The sequence below is a fragment of the Cyprinodon variegatus genome, unplaced genomic scaffold (genome assembly GCF_000732505.1).
Source record: "Cyprinodon variegatus isolate N-32 unplaced genomic scaffold, C_variegatus-1.0 Scaffold168, whole genome shotgun sequence".
Taxonomy (NCBI): Eukaryota; Metazoa; Chordata; class Actinopteri; order Cyprinodontiformes; family Cyprinodontidae; genus Cyprinodon; species Cyprinodon variegatus.
In genome coordinates this window covers 324,199-344,081 of record NW_015150621.1, presented here as the reverse complement: position 1 = coordinate 344,081, position 19,883 = coordinate 324,199, and the positions used below count along the sequence as shown (strand labels likewise).

The window sequence follows — 19,883 nt, the reverse complement described above, 5'->3', positions numbered from 1 at the left end:
TAGATAGATAGATAGATAGATAGATAGATAGATAGATAGATAGATAATAATCAAGACTAAACTTTTTCTGCTTTAGATCAGTTAGAATTACCATACTCTGTCCAATTAGTTAAATACCAGAACAATTGCATAATTAATGGCTTTCTACAAATAAATATGTTTACAGAATCTGACATTACTATGCAATCAAACAATTTAAATGAGGCACTCTGATTAATTTGGCGCTGCAATTTCTCGTTGGTTATTTCACAGCATCAGAGTTCACTGCTGGGACACCAGTGGATGTTTTATAAGGCCCTGTCCAAACAGACACAAAATCTGTTTCTTTTAAAAAAGACTAGACAGAATGTTTGCTCCCCCTGTTCCATTAAACTATGATGAAAAACATAAGGAAAAACAGTAAATTTCAATTTTTATTGTAGCATTAACAAAGGCTAATATTTTGGTCACCCTAAGTGACCTAAAATAGGAAGAGTTTTTTTCCTGAGGTCAGAAAATGTAGAATGAAAAAAAAACATGCTGACATAATCTTGGTATAAATATGGATAGTGCTCATCCTGTAAAATTCAATTTTTATCAACTTAAAAAAATGGCTAAAATGAAACATGTTCTTTGAAAACAGGGATTTTAGACTTTAATCCATGTATTTCTGAGAACAGACGTTAACTATAGTAACTCTCTACTGCAGCGTCTCACTGACATCCGTCTCCTCTCCGACTGGTGGAGAATGGAGCGTTTTTTTGTTGTTCTTTTTTTAATCGGTACACATAACTCCTGTTTTGGCCTCACTGCCAGGCTGCCTCCCCATTCTTGGGTTTATTTTAAGATTTTCAGATCATTTTATTTGTTTATATATGTGTAAATGCTCCTGCCCTGCCCTACTTCTCTGAGCTTTTACAATTACATGGCCCTACTTTTCCTTCAGGTCAGCGAAACCGGCTTCTCTGAGTGGCTGAGAGGGGCTCAGAGGACACAGAGCATTTTCTCCAAGGCTTTAGAAATCACTGCCACAGAACATTAGAACAGGCTCTTCACAATTAATTTTTAAATGTCTTCTGAAAACTAATCTTGATTGCATTAGCTTTTGAACCAGCATGAAAGAGGTCTCTTTATTTTTTTGTCCCCTTGTATTTGTGTTTTAATGCATATCTATGATATCTGGAACTTTGTCAGTTCCACTGTTTTTAAAATGCTTTCTGAATAAAATGAGCTTGGTGTGATTACACACAGAGTGATATTTATTTATACGGTTCAGTTTTGTTAACCCAGTAATGATTACATGATTTAGAACAAATATTTGTCTTTAGATATAGAGCTGTTTACTAACCAAAAGGTAATTTCATGTGCTTTGCAGTATACACTATGTCATTAAAACACTTTACAGTACAGTATTTTATATTGTTAATTATTTTAACTCTTCACTATTATTTTCCTTTTATACACTGTCCAATTTTTGCTATAATCTGTTTGCAGCTGTAACACCAGTATTTCACCATTGTGGGACAATAAAGGGATTTTCTATTCTATTCTATTCTATTCTATTCTATTCTATTCTATTCTATTCTATTCTATTCTGTATACATGTAGGCTACTTAATACTGGTCATTTTTTTAATGGATTACTGCACTAATGTGGTTTTAAATGGAGGCAAACGACCCTTAGATCTGCAGACCAAATTGAACATCGGTCGCTTCGATTGCAGCCTACAGCTTATATGCATCATGGGGTCTAGTGTCTCTCATCTTTTTACCGACAGCAATCCAAAGATTCTATATTAGGTTTAATGCAAGCCTGTTTGCTGGCAATTTTAAATACAGCGATAAATAACGTTTTTCTTTAAAAAGTGATATTTGGCAATAGGACCAGATGCCAAAACCTGCTGGAGAGTGAAATTAATATATCTATAAAGCTTGACAGTAGTTGGAAGCATGAACTGTTTAAAATCTCTGACTTTTGACTTCGTAAAACATAATGGACCAACACCAGTGGGTCCATTATGTGCTACAGAAATCACCACTGGCTGGGAAAACTTCCCGCTGAGCTTAAAGCAACTTGAATTATGTGTCATGTGGTCTTGTGTCTTCAGTTCCAAGTTAACTTTTTGCTTTGTGAATCTCCAATTTGATGGACTTTAAATCAGAATCCCCTCAAGGCTGTGTGGACATCTTTATCATTTAATAAACATCTAGAATAAATCTGTGTTTTTGATTCTGCAGGTTATCACAGATAAATTTCACTTTTGAAAAGAAGTAACAGAAATGAATGAACTTTCAACATTGGTTGTTAAAGCTTTGAGTAACAATGCTGACCCCCCACTTCTTTTGCTGCACACTGCTTTTCACCTGTCTAAATTAAAAAATTCTGTTCTTTAGAAAAGTTTTTATTCATCACTCCTGAGCTCAACCTATTTGTCAAGGTCTTTTCTTCAAAGCTTGACAGCTTATTTACTCATTTTCTATCACATAAATGTTTAGAAGCAGAGCAACATATAACATTGCATGTGCTTAATATTAACAAAACTAGACAGGTGTGGCACAAAAGAAGTCTTCAGTAGTTACAACCACATCTGAAATCACATTTTTTGAAAGTCGGATATATTCGCCATCCCTTAGCTGAATATTTACAGAGTTTTTCTAAGGCATCAAATTGTGCCGCATTTGTTCTATTTTTCATAGGTAACTATTTGACTTAGTGTAGTTTTCCTAAGAACAGGCAGTTGAGATCATTTCTCAAAGGTACTGCAATGAAAATAGGGTAAAAAGAAAAAAACCCAAAGAAAAATCTGAAAGACCTTTAGAGAACCAGATCAAAAACTCATCACGATATCTTTGAAAAATTGCAAAGAACCATCCACCTCCTTCTTTTAACAAAAACCAGTGAATGAGGCCTTAAGATCTTTACAAAGCAAAAATCTTTCTTTTTTGTGAAATATGTTCTGCATGTAGATATAAAGCTAAAGGTCAGTGCCTCTTCCTGCAGGACAGTATGGCACTCCAGCACTGTTGCCTAAATGTCACCATGTGCTTATATTTGTGCACATTCAGTTTATCGGGGGCTAAACAGACTGTTGTTCCTGGAGCCTCATAATCTCCTCCACATTTTGCCTTGGGATTCTCCCTATTTAAACTCTCCTGAACTGAGACAATGACTTGGAAGCGCTCCGAAACGCCTGTTTACATCAGTGTAAACCGATCCACCCGCAGTCACAGCTTTCAGCCCAGGTTCGTTACAGCTCGTCATACATTAGAACACTGAATCATAGACATTACGTCTCCAAAGTAAAATCACACCAGGCAACCTCTAATCAGTAATCCGTTTCCTACTTTCCAAGGTTCTTACTCTTCAGATTTATTTATTTATTTTTTTATGAAAGAGCATCTGGTGTAGTGTTTATTTGTACTCTTTTATTTGTTTTCCCAAAATAATCCAGCCACTTTGTAATTGAATTCACCAAAAGAGAAGAAAGCCTGGACGAATTATGGTTACAGTATATGTAAAGTAACATGTTACACACTAAATTAACTTTTTGTTTTTAAATGTGATTATTACGCTCACCTTTGAGGCTAGCTCTTTACTATGGTCGTACTTCATGCTGGTGATGGCTCTGTCATGAGACTCCATCAAAATATCCCTGCAAATACACACACAATACACACATATTGCAGCGTTACTTCATTGAAATAAAGTTTTGTGTGTTGTAAGAGATATTCGTTACGGTCGGTAGAACTTACACATTACCCAGTAAGTGATATAAACTGAACACAGTTATGGGAATGTAAACAGAGCATCAGCATAATCACATATGAATCCATGTTTAAATAGCAAATGCCCCAGGGATAGCTCATAGCACTTCTTTATATGGTACTGATCTGTTTCTAGATCCAGATGGAGGTCTGATGTCCAGTGCCAAAGATTAAACAGTCATTGTAACAAAGAGATTTTAGTCTTTCATTTTCCGCGCCTAGGCATCCTGGCCCTGTAGGATCCCCACAAAGAGGTGGTCTCCCCAGTCTTCGGACCCCTGGGCTGTCATCCGGTTCCACAATGAGCATGACCGGCTGCCGAAGGAGCATATAGGCCCTCGGCCCCCGGCAGTATGGCCTCTGGAGATGGCCCCTCAGGGGTCGGGCTCTGGGTGCTCTTGTCTACCCTTCACTGGTGGGCGCTGCCATCCCTGTGTCTGCCTTCTTGTGTTCCCGTGATCTTGGATACCTCTGGATATCTGAGGCTCCTTATCGGTCCTGGGCCCTGTACTGTGAGTCTAGGGCCGCCCATACCTGCTATTAAGCTTTTTTTTCGGTCACAAAATGCTAAATCTTCTACACATGAACATGCCCATGCATGCACACCATGCAAATTTGTGAAAACAGATTTGTTGGGCTATCATCTAGCTCTGGGACATCTATTCCAAAAGCCATATTGGTAAAACAGGACACACACACAAAAAGAAGTGGACTACAGTCATCATAGTTAATACGGTTAGAACCCTCTGTACTCTAAAGGTTTTAGGGATGTAAATGATCTGGTCTTTACCAGCTGCTAACGTATGTGGAATTAACCCATGAGTTAAAATCCCACCCCACACTGTTTGCATCAAGTGAAGATAAATCCAAAAGCCTTGATACATAAAAAGATGTAAATCACTGAGAAGTAAAATGTCCATGCCATTTTCTTGAAATACATTTTTTTGTAGTTTCAACCAAAACAAGTATTTTCTCGTTTAAGAAAAAAATAAAATAAAACTATATTTAAAAATCCCTATATCATAGAAAAAAACTAAAACAATGAATTGCTAAGTAAATATCAAATTCCAAGTCAAACCTAATAGTGTAATTCAAGCACATGTAATAACTCAAGAGAACATGACCTCATTCACTGACTACTAATGGGTTTGACCAGAGCTACAACACCATGAGCAAGGTTGGACATGAGAGTCTATTAATGTATATAATGAGAAAGTAATGTGGTTTTCTGATTCTGGGAATGTCTCAGATGTCAAATGGAGAAAGTTTTAAAAACTCTGAGCCATTTCAGGTTTTTAAGCTAGTTGAAAAATCAATAAAAAGTGTTTCTAGCACTATTGTGTTATTTGTAACATTCAAATGTTTTGCTACTTATATATGTGGAGCAATACATTCTGTCTTTGTGGTCAAGGAGGACCAAACTGAAATATCTAATCTTACAGATGCAATACAAATGTGTTTTGTATTCAGTCCTTGGAATAGATCAATTTTTAAATTAATGTAAATGTGCATAAATGGTTCAAGAATATCAAATATTTTTTATTAAAAAGAGAAGGATCGGTTTAAATCAGATTAGATCTTTAATAAAACTGATACATTTAGAGGTAACTAATTAGTGTATTTTCTTTTAAGTTGTTTCAAAGGTACTATTTTTTTGTGTGTGATTTAAAGGTAGTGAATAAAGATAATGAAAGTGTGCTGCAGAGTGATTCAGTGGGTAGGACTGCTGCCTTGCAGCAAGAAGTTTCCTGGTTCGATCTCCGGCCTGGGGTCTTTCTCCATGGAGTTTGCTTCTTCATTCTATGCATGCATGGGTTCTCTCCCTCTCTGTCTGGGTACTCCAGCTTCCTCCTACAGTCCAAAAAACACGACTTCTCTAAATTCTCCATAGGTGCGAGTGTGTGTGTGTGTGTGAATGGTTGTGTCCTGTTTGTCTCTGTGTCGCTCTGATATAGACTGGTGAACTGTCCAGGGGGTACCCCGCCTCTCGCCCATTGACAGCTGGAGATAGGCACCAGCACCCCTCACGACCTCAGCTGGGAAAAGAGTGACAGAAAATGGATGGATTAAAGATACTGTACTTGGATGTCCCATTCTCACCCTAAACCAGAGCTCACGGATTGGCAGACCGCGGCCTGGAGTCGGACCCACCCGCTGGCTAATCCGGACAAAACCTGGTTTGAACCATTTATAAATTACAGCATGTTGTCCAACAGCAGTGTCTAATTTCACTTGCGCCGCTTCTCCTCTTTGTACGGTAAAGCCCACCGGGACCAGGCCACACGTGATGCATATTAGCCAATGAGCTGTGTCAGTCAGAGCTGTTGCTGCTAGCTATTTTTAGACACATCAGGCAAACCCGTGGCAAGCCGGGCGGTGGGTAACGATGATGAGAGAAAGTGAAAGAAAGTGTAGACTGCTAGAAGAGGCACGGTGAACTGGTGACGGAAAAGTGAAATGGTGTGCTCAGAGATCACCCTGCACCTTTTGAGTATGTTTGGCTCAACCTCCTGCTGTGAAGCATGATTCTCCACCATCAACATATTCAAAAATAAATAGCGATCCAGGCTCACAAATGAGCACCTTGATATGTGCTTGAGAATAGCTTTATCGCCAATCAGACCCCGGTTTGAAACCTTGCAGGGCAGCATAAAGCCCTTTTTATGGCTCTCATAAAGCCATAAAAAACAAAGAAAAAAACAAACAAATGTCAGTTCAGGTGTTTTATAAAATATGTGAATCAGGAAATTGTCTATATACCAAACTGAACAACTGTTGTTCTCTACTTCAAAAAACACTTTAGATTTTAAAATGGAAAACGTTCAATTTTTTTTTTTACATTTTTTTTTTAATCTAAAGTAGTCAATGTATAACAGATGCATAAAAAACTCATTTTATTTCAGTGTTAAATTTTGTTTAAAGTAACAGATTATAATTAAAAATGTCTCCGGACCTTTACTGGTTGTTGATTTTCTATATTCGGACCCCACTGATTTTTAATTGGTTACCCCTGCCCTAAACTTTTGAAAATCCTGCGACAATTTTAAAATCTTGCCAGTGTTAACTGGTGTTAACTCAGTTTAGAATGTATAATCTGCAGAAGTCTCCTGCAGGTGTAAATTAGAGGTCCCTGTTTACATATAAGTACCAAAGTATCATGAATGTTACTTAACACCACATAAAGCACACAATATTGAATAAATGCAGAGAGATACTTTACTGCATTTTCCAGCTTCAGAGTTTTCATATATACATAGCAATGATTTAACTGTAATGTACCCGCTATTTAAATTGATCTGAATTGACTCGAATCATTATCAGGGAAAAAATCTTGATCCGGATAATCACAGTAAGAATATGAATAAAAAAAGAAAAGAAAGGCGAGACAGAAAGAGAGCATTGTGGGACATGATCTGAGGATAGCCGGAGAGAATAAACTTTATTGAGATGTTGATCTTCTGTACAAATATATGTCATTTCAGCAGCTGGTTTGGCTGATGAAATGTGAAGGAGAATGAATCTCAAAGGACAAGCCAAGGAGCTGGCTGCTTTTAGGAAATGTTTACACAGTATGTTTGGGTGGAAAGGACTTTTCAAACGAGCTGCCAAATCCTATCTGCACTAGTTACAAAAATCACTACATTAAGGACATACTTGCTTTCTGTCTCAGCGAGTTTATTTTTAACAGGGTTGGAGGGGGATTTGCACTTTACACTACAAATGTATTTATATGCATTATAAGCCACATTACAGTCAACAATTTTACGATTTATTATAGAGATTTTATGGGACACATCAGTAACCCCCTTTTGTCTGTTACCCCAAAATTAAATCTGTGCCCAACCACTTACCTTTTGGCTGACACGCACCATGCTTTGTACAGCACTCCACTCTGGACAAACCCTCAGTTAAACACGAAAAATATCTGCAGCTGTGTCATTCTTTGGTTTTGCGTTTCCTTAGCAGGGATTGGAAGCTGGGCAAATACAATGTGGGAGACTTGTGACCGGGACACATCCTTCAGCAGGACAACAACACAAAACATACAAAAAGAGCTACAATTGGATCATTTCGATCGAACTAGGGCATAAGAAGCTGAATTTATATTTGGTCAAAATCTTTAAAAAGCATTCTACTTGTCCACAAATACACACTGCCAACTGAAATGTATTTAAATTTTGTTGTAATGTGATGAAATGTGGAAAAGTTCAAGGTAACAGGAAAAAAACAATGTAACTGTTTGGCAGTGCTTTTTGTTGGAATATTTCTAAGGGGGATGAACTTTGTCTGAAGAGATGTATTTGTGTGTGCAGGTGTGCACACCTCATGGTGTGCTTATATCTGATAAAGCTATATATTACCTAAAACATAATAAAAAGCTGCCTTCCACCTCATCTTGGTCTGGGCAGACATAATATTATTCACTCCACTAGCTCTGGCTAATCACATCAGCCTACTGACTGTGCGCGTGCGCACATCCACACACAGAAAGAGGCGCAAAAATAGATGAAGCCAGAGAGTTCTGCATGAACGCCCCCAAAGACTACCAAGTTTGATGCCAAGGCCTGACTCCCTTTCAAATGCTGCCCTGGCCTCATTAATCGAAGACAAGAGAAGTAAGAGGAGGAGCCATCACTGTAAGACATCCACCAGAGTGTAAATTGTTATTTTAGATATGTTTGGCACGGTTACTCTGAAGCTTACACTGCTTTGAGATAATACATTGCGTATGTGTGTGTGTGTGTTCAAAGCACAGAGCCATCAAGGATTTCGTAGTTAAGTCCTTTCTTGCAAAGAGACCCCAGGATGTGAGGATTTGACAGATTTATGAAGCTGAAGCCTTTTTAATATGTATCAAACTGCTGATGCATACAATATCTCTATGTGTCTGCATGTGGGTGGGTTGGAGGGCTTGAGTGTGTACGTGTCCTGTCAGATACAACTCTCCTCTGATTATCAAACACTGGAGATCTCAGGAAAGATAAGTGTACCAGCAGCTTTAGGATCGACTTTGAGCCCACGTGTGTGTACGTCTGTGTGTGCATGCATGTGCGACACCCCCACCCACCCCAGGGTGTATGAGCGTGCAACTTTAGCCCTCAGAAGGAGGTCTGGGGGGATTATAGGGAGGAATGATGGGAAAATCTGGGAACACTCTTTCATTTGCTCACACGCCAGGCTGCTTTTAAGGACTTGGGTGGGTGTATGCAGGCAGGAAGCATGTGTGTTAGTGGCTGCTGCCTCTTCAAAAAGGCACATTCCCTCTTTCTGCTTTGTGCGCTGATAGCATCTATGTGTGCACAAGCAGACAAAAGACAGCGTAGTTCAAGGGGAGTTTTAAATAGCTTTTTGCTGTGTGTGGATCCACATTAAAGATGAGGAGTTAACGGGAGTCTGCATACATGACACGTCCTCCTGGCTCTATTCTTAGGGACATAACTCTCAAAGCTGATTTTGATTCCATAGTGAAACATTTTTCGTGCATTAACCATGGATTTCAAAGCAGAGAGAAATGTTTGGACCTGATTTCATAGCAATGGCAATTTATGATGTGTAAAAAATAAAAGGATTGAAAGCCATAATAAAAGTCACGATCCAGACAAGGATGATATAATACTTTCCACAAGAGCAAACAGGAAAGAACGCGAATAGCAGAGAAAGTGTGAAGTAAACATAGATGAAGGCGTTATCTTGTGCCCGAGGCTTTAAACCACGTCTCTGCGGAACGGTGGACGGGCTGGAGAGCTTCTGAGAGACATCATTTCAGTCACGAAAACGAGGCTGCCTGAAACCACTTGAAACAAGTCCTCTCACATTTAAAAGATGGATGAGTAGGCAAAGAAACTTCTGACCTCTCTTGACTTTTAAATCTTTTACTCTTTCTACTTATTGCCACTTTCATTGGGTTTTCCTTCTCTCCAAGCGCTTGCCCTCACTCACCCTGTCCTTCTGTTTTTAACTCTGTCACATTCGCTGAATCCAGGGCATGCTGAGTCGGCTCGCTAGTGTGCGTGTCGAACGTGTGCTGCTTCGGCGTTGCGTGCGTTTCATGCAAGAGCTGATGATGCAACCTCTCAAACCATTCAAGGCTCACCTTCCTTATCCTTTCTCTCCTCTCTCTTTTCCTGCTCCATCTTATCAACCAACTGTCCATCATGGCTTTGTTTCATGTCCCTCATCAGGTTTTCTATCTTATCATCTCTCAATCTTTCAGCGGCCTGGGGGGAAGGGTGACCTGTTGGTTTCTAAGGTTGTCTTTTTACAGTCACTTCACAACTGATTCTCATCAACAGCTTTCTCATTAAGATGTAGCTGCACATAGACCGACAGATGGAGGGAAAAACTGGTATCTCTACTGTAACTAAAAGGCTATTTTTACCAGCGGCAATTTGTTTGCAATATTTGTGGAAAATTGAACAATCAACGATTTGGCAAAAGCAAATACTTTAAGATGAATTAGAGAAATATGGATCTTTATTAGAACGTCCCTAGTTGATACAATATAATGAACCCTGTTAGATAAGATTAATTATAGCTCTACAATAGTAGACCCTTATGTCTTTCCATCATGCATCTGGCTGGGGGTGAACACTGTAGAGGCCTTACTAACATCTTTAAACGTTGTCTTCATTAGTCTGGTTTAAAAACTTCGGTCAACTATGTCAAAATGTTTCCGAATTTAAATCAAGAGAGAAAAAGCTTTCTAATTTATAAGCTTTTTCTGTCTTGATTTAATCAGGAAAACCCTACGAGGAAAATGTCAAAGTGTTAATGATGGTAGAGATAGGATGAGGCAATATTCACAGGACATACTGGAGAAAACTTTATCCAGAGCTCAGATTTCCACTGGTTCATTTCATCATATAAAACTGCAATATTCATTTATTTTTACTTTAATTCAATGGAAACATTTAAGATCTTTTTAAAAATATTTTGATATAAGAAAAATATCCATTAATGTGCTGTTTTAGCGTACTGTTTTTATTTAAGGTATGTTGGGTGTTTTATGTAATTAGACATTGGAGGTTCATGATTTAATATGTGGTGCACACACAGAGAAAACTTATAGTTAATTTACATTTTTATTCATTGCAAACAATGGCCCTAGAAATTCTCTCTTTTCTTTCTTTCATTAAGGGGAGGTAACAATATTGGTACAAAACTGTAATGTTTCAGACATGATATATAGGAGGGTTTCTCATTTCCGCTGTCCTGTGTCTCTGTTTCCTCAACATAATCAGATGGCTGAATTACCTCCTCAGTATGCAGTCAAGCTCTCCAGAGCCCCACTAATGACCTGATTACTTGATTCATGGGTCACATTCAGGGACACATCTTAAAAGGGGTAGGACACTGAACCCTGTGGACTGGACTTGAGGAACCCTGACTACGGTAACAGGGCCATCCAGTTAGACAAAGACTGCCTATGTCACAGGTGATCAGTACTTCCATCCAGAGCAAAAAATGGGAACATTAAACTACAAAAGCAATAAATTCCAAACTAATGTGGAAAAAGCTGTCAAAGATGACATGGAGTAGGCTGATAAACCAGACTAAATGTGAGATTAAATGTGTAATTTAGTCTGGCCCCGATGAATGAGACATCAGAAGATTGTTGATGAGAACAACCCGTTGTTTTTCAAACCGCTGTCTGTGCCTAATGGGCAACGCTCTGACCAATGAGGGCAACTGACTATGACGTAGTAAACGCAAAGGAAAGCTGGTGGGGGAGTGTAAACAAAGGCCGTGGCCGTTTCTCAATTCACTAGAACGCCAGTACAGACTTGTGTCCTCGCCAAGTATGTTCTTGAGAAGAACACAGGAAAGTATGGACTTGGTGAGAATGGGAGCACGCAGAATAAATATGGGTCAACTGGAACAGAAGCGTGTTCGTGACATCACCACATGCCCAGCTCCTCTAGAGCTGCAATTCACCTCCAGTTATTAATAGTCTATAGATGATAATACATTATTACTTTTTTCATTTAGTGGGGAAATAATAATTGACACGGTCAGATAAACACAAATCAGATGAACATTTTGCCAAATAAAACAAAAAAAAAAATCGCCATCAGAGCCAGCGGTACTTCACACAAGGCTATGCCAAGAGAGGGCTGCTGCAGATGGGCTGCGGTTAATTCTGGCTGCCGTTAGCCTCGGTGGTCCGCTGGTTTCCGTGGTCCTTTTAAAATCAGAATTTTTTTTTTTTTTTTATTACACATTAAATCGGTAAATGTACCATATGGTGACATTTTAAAGTATAATATTATCACCTCAAATTATCTTAAAATGTACTTTTATTGAACAACAGCAACAGAAAAGAGAACGTAATGAATGAATGTTTTCGTCGCTCACGTTTCAACGAAAACCCCAAGTCTAATCTTTCCAAAACTGATTCCAAAGCTGAGTCAAACAAGAACTGTTCAATAGTTGTTGCCATCTTCCTTGTGCTTTCTCCAGCTTCTTGCAGCTTTGTTGCCACGCCCTCAAAACTCCACCCGCTTTGCATCCAAAAAATTAAATTCAGTTCTAGGACCTGGTGCACTGACCGAGGCTAGACCATTTGCAGGCAAAAACGATTTTGGCTGCTGGTGGGTGGGGCTAGTTTACTAGGTTAGACATGGAGAATAAGTACCTACCTTGGTAATTATAATCTACAGCCTTCAGGTTTCATATTGCTTTTAGCAGAATTGAAACATCAACTATTAATTCATAGAATGTATGAGAAAGCATTAGCATATTTATTTTCTTTCCTCATCATTAGGCCTTATTTTCAACCTCTAGTCTGACTTTTCATTGCCTATTACGTAGTACTTTTAAAACAAAATTAAATATGGCACCAAACACAGCATACTTTACCTTGTAAAATCTTTTAAATATTTTCTAGATAAATTTGTCAAACACAAATCAGGCCTTCTTGAGGAGATCCTCCTACCCCAGTGCCCCATTAACAGTTTTTTTTTGTGTAAATATAAAGAAACACCACATTTGGCCTAGAATTAGCATTTTTTTTTTACTGATGTGGCAAACACATACCAACTGTGACTTAAAACTGAGGTACATCTTGAACCATGACCTATCTATACGCTCCAGCTCTACTGTAACGCTGATCTCAGATGTTGTGCAAACATTTCCCGAGGCCGAAAATAAACTGTCCACATGACTTTATATATAATATAGTATCTGTTCTCCCAGAAAGAATCTATCATGGGGAACATGATATAACTCTTCTAACACAGACCATAAGACCAATGACTGTGTACCGAAGCTCATCTGTGATGATTTAAAATACTATTTACTGGAGCCCTCAGAAACATAGTTACGGGAAAGCTCCATCTTGAGGAATCTACATTTATCTACACAGCATATGAATGTTTTCAGGGAATCAAAAATGTTTGTCAGATAGGTTACTAATCATTGGAAGTATAAACATGTGGATATTTAACATTTAAAACTTCATGGTTGTGACAATGTGTTGAAATATGGAGGAACCCTATCTTACTGCTGTCTACCAACACCAATTCATGTTTTGAGGATTAGTAGTAATAAACTTGAAGTGTGCAAACAGATGAAGTTATATAAACTTTTTAAATAGGTTGTGATCCTGGGTAGGAAAAAAGAAATCCTCTTGTGCACGAACTTCTTTCTGATGTGAACTCAATTGAGTCAACCTCAGTTTTCGTCAAAAGAAAGAAAACTGCTGAAAGGGGAACTGAAGGAAATATTTATGTGTAGATATACTTTTACAGGATTTCTGTTTGACCTATCAATGATTTATACTCCATTTAAAGTCCCACTGTCACAGTTGTTCTATGAACCATCTCTCATCGAATGAGAGCTTTGTAATCCAATTCAAAAAAGGCTTCCAAGCCATAAAAGACATAAAAACATTTTTCCCACAAGCCTAAAAATATTTATAGCATTCTGATGTTTTTCCAATGGATTTATAGAAAAAGTCTGAATCTAGAGTCGGAATTTCAGGATCCTTTCTAAATTGTTTGAGTACTGCAGGCATGCTAAAAATGCCAGGGGATGTTCTGTAAAACCCCACACTTATATATATTGGAAGTAAAATTATTTATTGTGATTATTTATGTGATTTAATGAGGAACATTGGGTGAAACTCGTAATCTAAGAGAGTGAAGTCAAAGGATGATTTCATTCGGTACCCATGTGCTGAATGTCCAAACCCCAGTACCTGACTTGGAGGCCGATTAAGGTGTTTTCAGTGTATTGATATCCTTCCCTGCGCTGAACTTCGCTCCTGATGCTCTGTGAGAAAAAGCCTCAGTAAAACATGTGGCTGTGATTTGCTCAGCTAATTAAAAACGAAAAAAATGACAGCTTGTTTTGCTCTTCCTGGTTTCCAAAACAGAAAAGAGACAGAATGATCCAGCTGTTGTCAGGATTTTCTTTAGCAGTCCTACTAACGTGAAAATTGCTTTCATTTTATTTTTACATAGAGGTTTGAAAACTGCTTGTTTTCTAAAAATATTTGTGCCACTGAAAGGCCTTTATTGACAGTTTGGAGTAAGAAAGAAAAATACAGTGTGTGTGTGTTTGGAAGGGGGTGGGGTTGGGGGATTAAAAAGAGTTTTGAGCAGAGTTATCAATAGTATTAAGATTTATTACTCAAGCAGAAGTATAAATCCTACTGTTTAAAAATACGTTTGCAGAAGTTAGAGTATCAATTTAAGATTTTGACCTAAGTAAAAGTGTAAAAGTAAAATTTTTAAAACTACTTAAAGTATAACAGTAAAAGTAATGCAAAAAGAAATGTTAAGGACAGACAGGAACATTTTTCTACAATTCTGGATGATTACTTCCTTATAATTAAGTTTCTTTGTTTTACGACTACTGGTAACAGTGTCAAATTTAACTTTACATTATCTTGAAGAACTATTTATTTTGGTATGTGATGAACAACAAGTTGGTGCAGAGGCCAACCAAAAAAAAAAAAAAAGATTAATTGTCTGGATGAAACTGATTATTTTGCTGGTTTTTATTTTTTTTAGATACTAACAGACCATAATGAAAATGAGCTTAAATGAAACAAAACTAATGAGTCTCTTTTTAAAATGTAAGGAGAAGAAAGTAGATAATTCCAAAACAATGCAAAGAGTAGAAGTAAAAAGTTGTCTAAAAAATAAACACTTTTTTGGCTATCTATACTTTACTCCAGTGAAGTATAGATAACCAAAATTTCTACTTAAGTAGGTGAAAATATTGCATTAAGTATTACCGCAGTATTTGTACTTTGTTACTTGACACCTCTGGTTTTGAGGTTTGAAGTTGATGGCCGTATGTGGACAAGCTATCTCACTAACACATCTCACAGCATCTCCTCTGTGGTTTTAATCACTGACAGAAGTTCAGTGCTTTATAAGTTTCAGTGTTTTTTTCCTGGGGGATATGTTGTCTTTGGTCTTTTATGAAAAACAGACAAATTGTTCTCTATCTGATGCAGCAGCAGAAAACTGCATCAAACTGACAAATTTCACAAGGCTTTCAGACCGCACCCGATTCACTAACGTGGTCTTTTTTGGTGATATGAAGAACTCCAATTCATGTAAGGAAGTTATTTTTGCTAGCATTAAATTTAAAGAAATTATTGCAAAAAAGGATCATGTGAATTTTTGATGTGATGTAATCTGTTTTTTTTTTTGCCATACATTGAACTGATGAATTGACCTTCCAAACCTTTCTTCCACTGACAGCTGGGCATAGGCTCCTTTCGTGAACCTTTCAAGATGCAGCAGATAAAGCTGACAGATGGATATCCCTAATAACTGCTTTAAAATATGAGCAAACAACCAAACATTCACGTCAGCGTAATTTCACCAACCTCCTGTCAGCGTTAGGGCCCTAATCATAAATAAAACATGGTCATCTATATTATAGTCACCTTGTTAGTTAGGAAGTTTAAGCAACACTAGGCTGTTTTAAACCAAAGGAATTCCCAAATTTTAAAGACTGAATTGGAGTAAAATCAAGACCTCAGTAAAACTTTCAATTGTGCTAATTTGCCTTAATAACCCAGAAGGGAAACTGCTCATTAGAGGCTCTCATATTCCAGTTTCCTTCAGTGACCTACAGTCATATTTGGGAACCAGGAAATCTGGTTAAATGAAAGTAATTTATCAGATTAAAGCTATATCTGAAGTTGTATTTAGTAATTAAAAAAAACATAAAATGGATTCCCCCTACAGGTAATGATAATAATAAAAAACAAACTGTGTTGAAATGTTTCTACAATATTTCTCAGGAACATTCAGTCAGTGTAATTAAAGATAAACATCTGAAACGGATAATGCACTATAATTATGAGGTTATTGAACAGCGTGTTCTTTGAAATTGGAGTTAGCCACATGTTAATATCTGGGTACAACTCTTTGCTCCAACATCTACACACACAGTAAAACAAAGCTTCCTATTTTCACTGAGCTCCGTCGTCTCGAACCCAAATATGTCCTCGGTCCGATTCAAGTTGTAAATATTTACTGACCTATTTCCTGACTTTGGCTGCTTCCAAATCTTCAGACTATTGAGAAAAACCCAGCACAATTTTTTTTTTCTTTTTTCCGAAGCAGAGCTGTTTGCAAAACTAGTAAAAATAACTTGGAAGTCGTAAAATGGAAAGACTGTGACAGGTTTACAGATGAACGATTAGTTCCTTATATCCATATAAAAAGTCAGTGTTGGCATAAACGGCTGAAAAGGAGGTTAAGTTGCATAACAATACATGCCTACGTTCAGGATGAAATGGAAACAAGAAGTGCACAGATTCAAACAGAATGGGATGTGATGGTTTGGAGCACCAAGAACAAAAACATTAGAGCAGAAGAAGAAGAATCAAGGACCTTTCTTTGATCAGCTCCCTCTTTTCCAGCTGACTCTTCTCCAGGGCTTTCCTCAATTGTGTCACTTCCTCCACAGCCGCACGCCACTTCTGGTTTAGTTGTTCCTCTCTGTGCTCCCATGACAACAGCTGCTGCTCCATGGCATCACACCTTTGTTGACATAACAACCACTTCTCATTTTTTTCCCCCAGTTCCACTGTTAATCTGTTGATAAAGACACAAAGGCCGAGGGTTGCACAAACATGTCTGTATCACAATATTCTGTGAGGAAGTGCCCTTTTCATCTGTATTTAAATGGGACGTGTTGATGCGTGTTCTGAACAACCACCCATGCATGCACACCTGCAGGTGCACCTTAAATCTGCACCGACAGGTCATCAGGTAACTGATTAAAGCCAGCTTTGTGACGTCAGGGTAAAACCATCCTGTTTCTAAAACCAGATTTCATTTCTTAAAACTATAATCACAGAAAAACTGGGTCAACTCGTAGTCATAAAGTAGGATACTGACATTTTTGTTTCAGAGTAAAATTTTAACTTCTATTTCTACAAATGGCTCAACTGTAAACATTTGTTGAAATATTTAATTATATTTTGTACAGTTTCAATTCAGTTTTTATTATCTAGTGCCATTCATTTAATGCAGCTAACCTGCATTAAATGAATGACTCGTTTATGTCATGACTCCTGTTTCTAGGTTTGTAAATTTGATAGTAATAATTATTCTACCATGAATCTCTCCCTTGTTTGTCTATTTACTAACCAGGTTCTTCCAGACTTTGTTAAAATCCTCGTGTTGCCAGTCCGTCATGAGCTGCATTCTGCTCGCTATGTGTTCTCCTGAGGGTCATTACATTACAACATTTCTTTAACTTTATTTCTTTTTTACAGCCAAACATCCACTTCAGCATAAATTTGCCAGCCTCATGTCAGCGTTAGGGCCCTAATCATCTATAAAACAACATAGTAATCTGTGCTATATTTTTCCAGGAAGTTAGTACTAAAGTAACCTTGTTAGTTAAAATGTTTCAGAAACACTAGACTGCTTTAGAACAAGAGAATTCCCTAATTTTAAGTGAAGTGAACTGGAGGAAATTCCTGACTTTAATAAAACTTTCAATGGTGCTAATTTTCATATTCCAGGATCCTTCTGTGACCTACAGTCATATTGGATAACCAGGAAATCTGTTTAAATTAAGGTTTATCAGATTAAAGTGGCATCAAAAAATAACCTTAAAGAAGATATTAAATATGCTTTTACTTGAGCCCAAATTGGTTTTAAATTGTATTTAGTTTTCTGATTTGATTTAATAATCCACTCTTAAATTTTATGTTTTTTATTAAAATTAGGAAAAATGTCAATAAGCTCAGCAAAGGCCTGGAAAAATAAGTCTATGTGGCTAATATATATTTATTTTGTTGTAACTAGATTATTAAACTGAGCTTTTCCAACATTTCCTTTTCCAACTAATTGAATAAGTCTGTATGTGGTTATTATATACCGTAGCTGTGTTAACAATTTTTGCAGCAGTCTTTGTTTCAGCAGATCTGCAGAGGATGCTGATAGAAGAGTCTATGTTTGAATTCCTGTGCTGTGAAGAATGGTATCTTTTAAAATGAGTAATGCAAGAACTTATTTTATTTTAGGTACCCGTGGCTCCTCCAAGCTACACTTGCTGTCATAACTTTGCATAAAGAGGGCTCCACAGACAGGAATATAACTTCCTAAATCAGTGAACTGTTTGTTAAATCTTGCATGACTTGAGAATGAGAAGTTCAACTGCTGTGGGGAAAATTTCCACATGTCCAAGAAAGCTAAACATGTCCCCAGGAGACATATCAGCACAGAGCTGGGGTTAAACCAGTGCAGTTTGCTCAAGATTGGTAGCAGTTAGATGTGGGTGTTTCTACAGAAAGAGTAAAGTGAAGACGTTTAGATTAATGTCAAGAAGGGGATCAAAGAGGCCTCTTCTCTGCAATAAAAACATCAAGGACAGGCTGACATTCTGCAAGAACCGCAAGATTGGAGTGCAGGGAACTGGAGAGAAGTGGTATATCCTCAGACTAAGACCCCTTCAGACAGAAAATGTAACTATGAAGCGGCGAGTTTGTTCAGAACATTGTGTCAGTCTCAAAACTTTTGATCATTTGAATTATCCCTGGCAGTATAACAAAGTTAAAAAGTTTTAAACTGAGTTTAATTTCATTGTTTGTTGTTGTTGCTGTTGCCCATGTAGTAATGATGTCATATTCATATTATGTAGATGACTAATTAGCAAAGGATTCGTGTTTGAGGAATGTGTAAAGGCATTTTTTTCATAATCTCTCTCTGCAAACAGTGATACATATTTGAATACTTTCATTTTGACGAATTGCAGAATAAAAATGAATAGATTTGGAAGCTTGACTGGTTATATTCTGTGTTCAGACACCTATGGTCACCAGTCTTAGCAAATTGAGCAACTGTTATTTTCACATCCTAAAAGTCTCCTGCTTTCTGAAATGGCATCCACCCCCATTGCTATTATATGTGGAGCTGTATAGAAGCCAGGGGGTTACATCAGACTGCTGTGTGGGATGGGAAATAAATTGACAGTGTAATTGAACTCACCAAGCTGCCAGTGGTCTAGAAAGGGAATGCCAGCAAATAGTGTGTGAAAAAATACACGCCCAGCATACATCTAACGCCTTCATGGAAAAGATGAGAGGCCCCTGGGCTCATATATATATCTGTCTGTGGGCGCACACATGTGGATTGGGTGTGCATGACACACATGTGGCTGCCTGAGAATCACTGCGATGTTTCTCTAATCAAAGTGTATCTACAGCTATGTACAAGCTTCTGGGCAATGATGAGAGTATGTGAGAAACACGACTCCATGGCACCCAAGAAGTGCTTCCATCTGTTGCACCAGCCTCACATGAGACTCTGAAGCGTCACCGGCACTTAGCAGAACCTAAGATCTCCTTGACTAATTTAGGAGGTGCTAGCGTACAGACATCAATAGGGAGGCAGGAGATACAGAAGCATGTCGCAGCACAGGAAGATAACGACTGTTTGGAGAATGACAAGGATTGTGTGGGAGACTGTGAGGGAACTTGTTTCCTGGTGTGTGGGAAACAAAACACTAACTATGTATTTTATTGTTTGCACTAATTTTTAATGTTGTTGTTTTTATTATGTTGGCATTTTAAACCTTGCCCAGGGACTACAGTTGAAAATTAGCTACTTAGCTAACACTGGCTCATTTACAGAAATGTTTATTAATGTGCACTGTCCC

At 37.8% G+C, this 19,883-nt stretch overlaps 1 protein-coding gene across 1 annotated transcript in view; it reads right to left on the bottom strand.

The window, feature by feature from the left end:
- LOC107086958 (leucine-, glutamate- and lysine-rich protein 1-like) overlaps positions 1-19,883 on the bottom strand; it is a 46,755-nt gene that overhangs the window by 22,453 nt on the left and 4,419 nt on the right. Inside the window, exons 3-4 of the mRNA XM_015378265.1 lie at positions 16,604-16,807; positions 3,556-3,631 (exon numbers count right to left, since the gene is read on the bottom strand). Coding sequence (XP_015233751.1) covers positions 3,556-3,631; positions 16,604-16,743 — 216 coding nt within the window. The 5' untranslated portion in view covers positions 16,744-16,807. The remainder of the gene's footprint in view (positions 1-3,555; positions 3,632-16,603; positions 16,808-19,883) is intronic.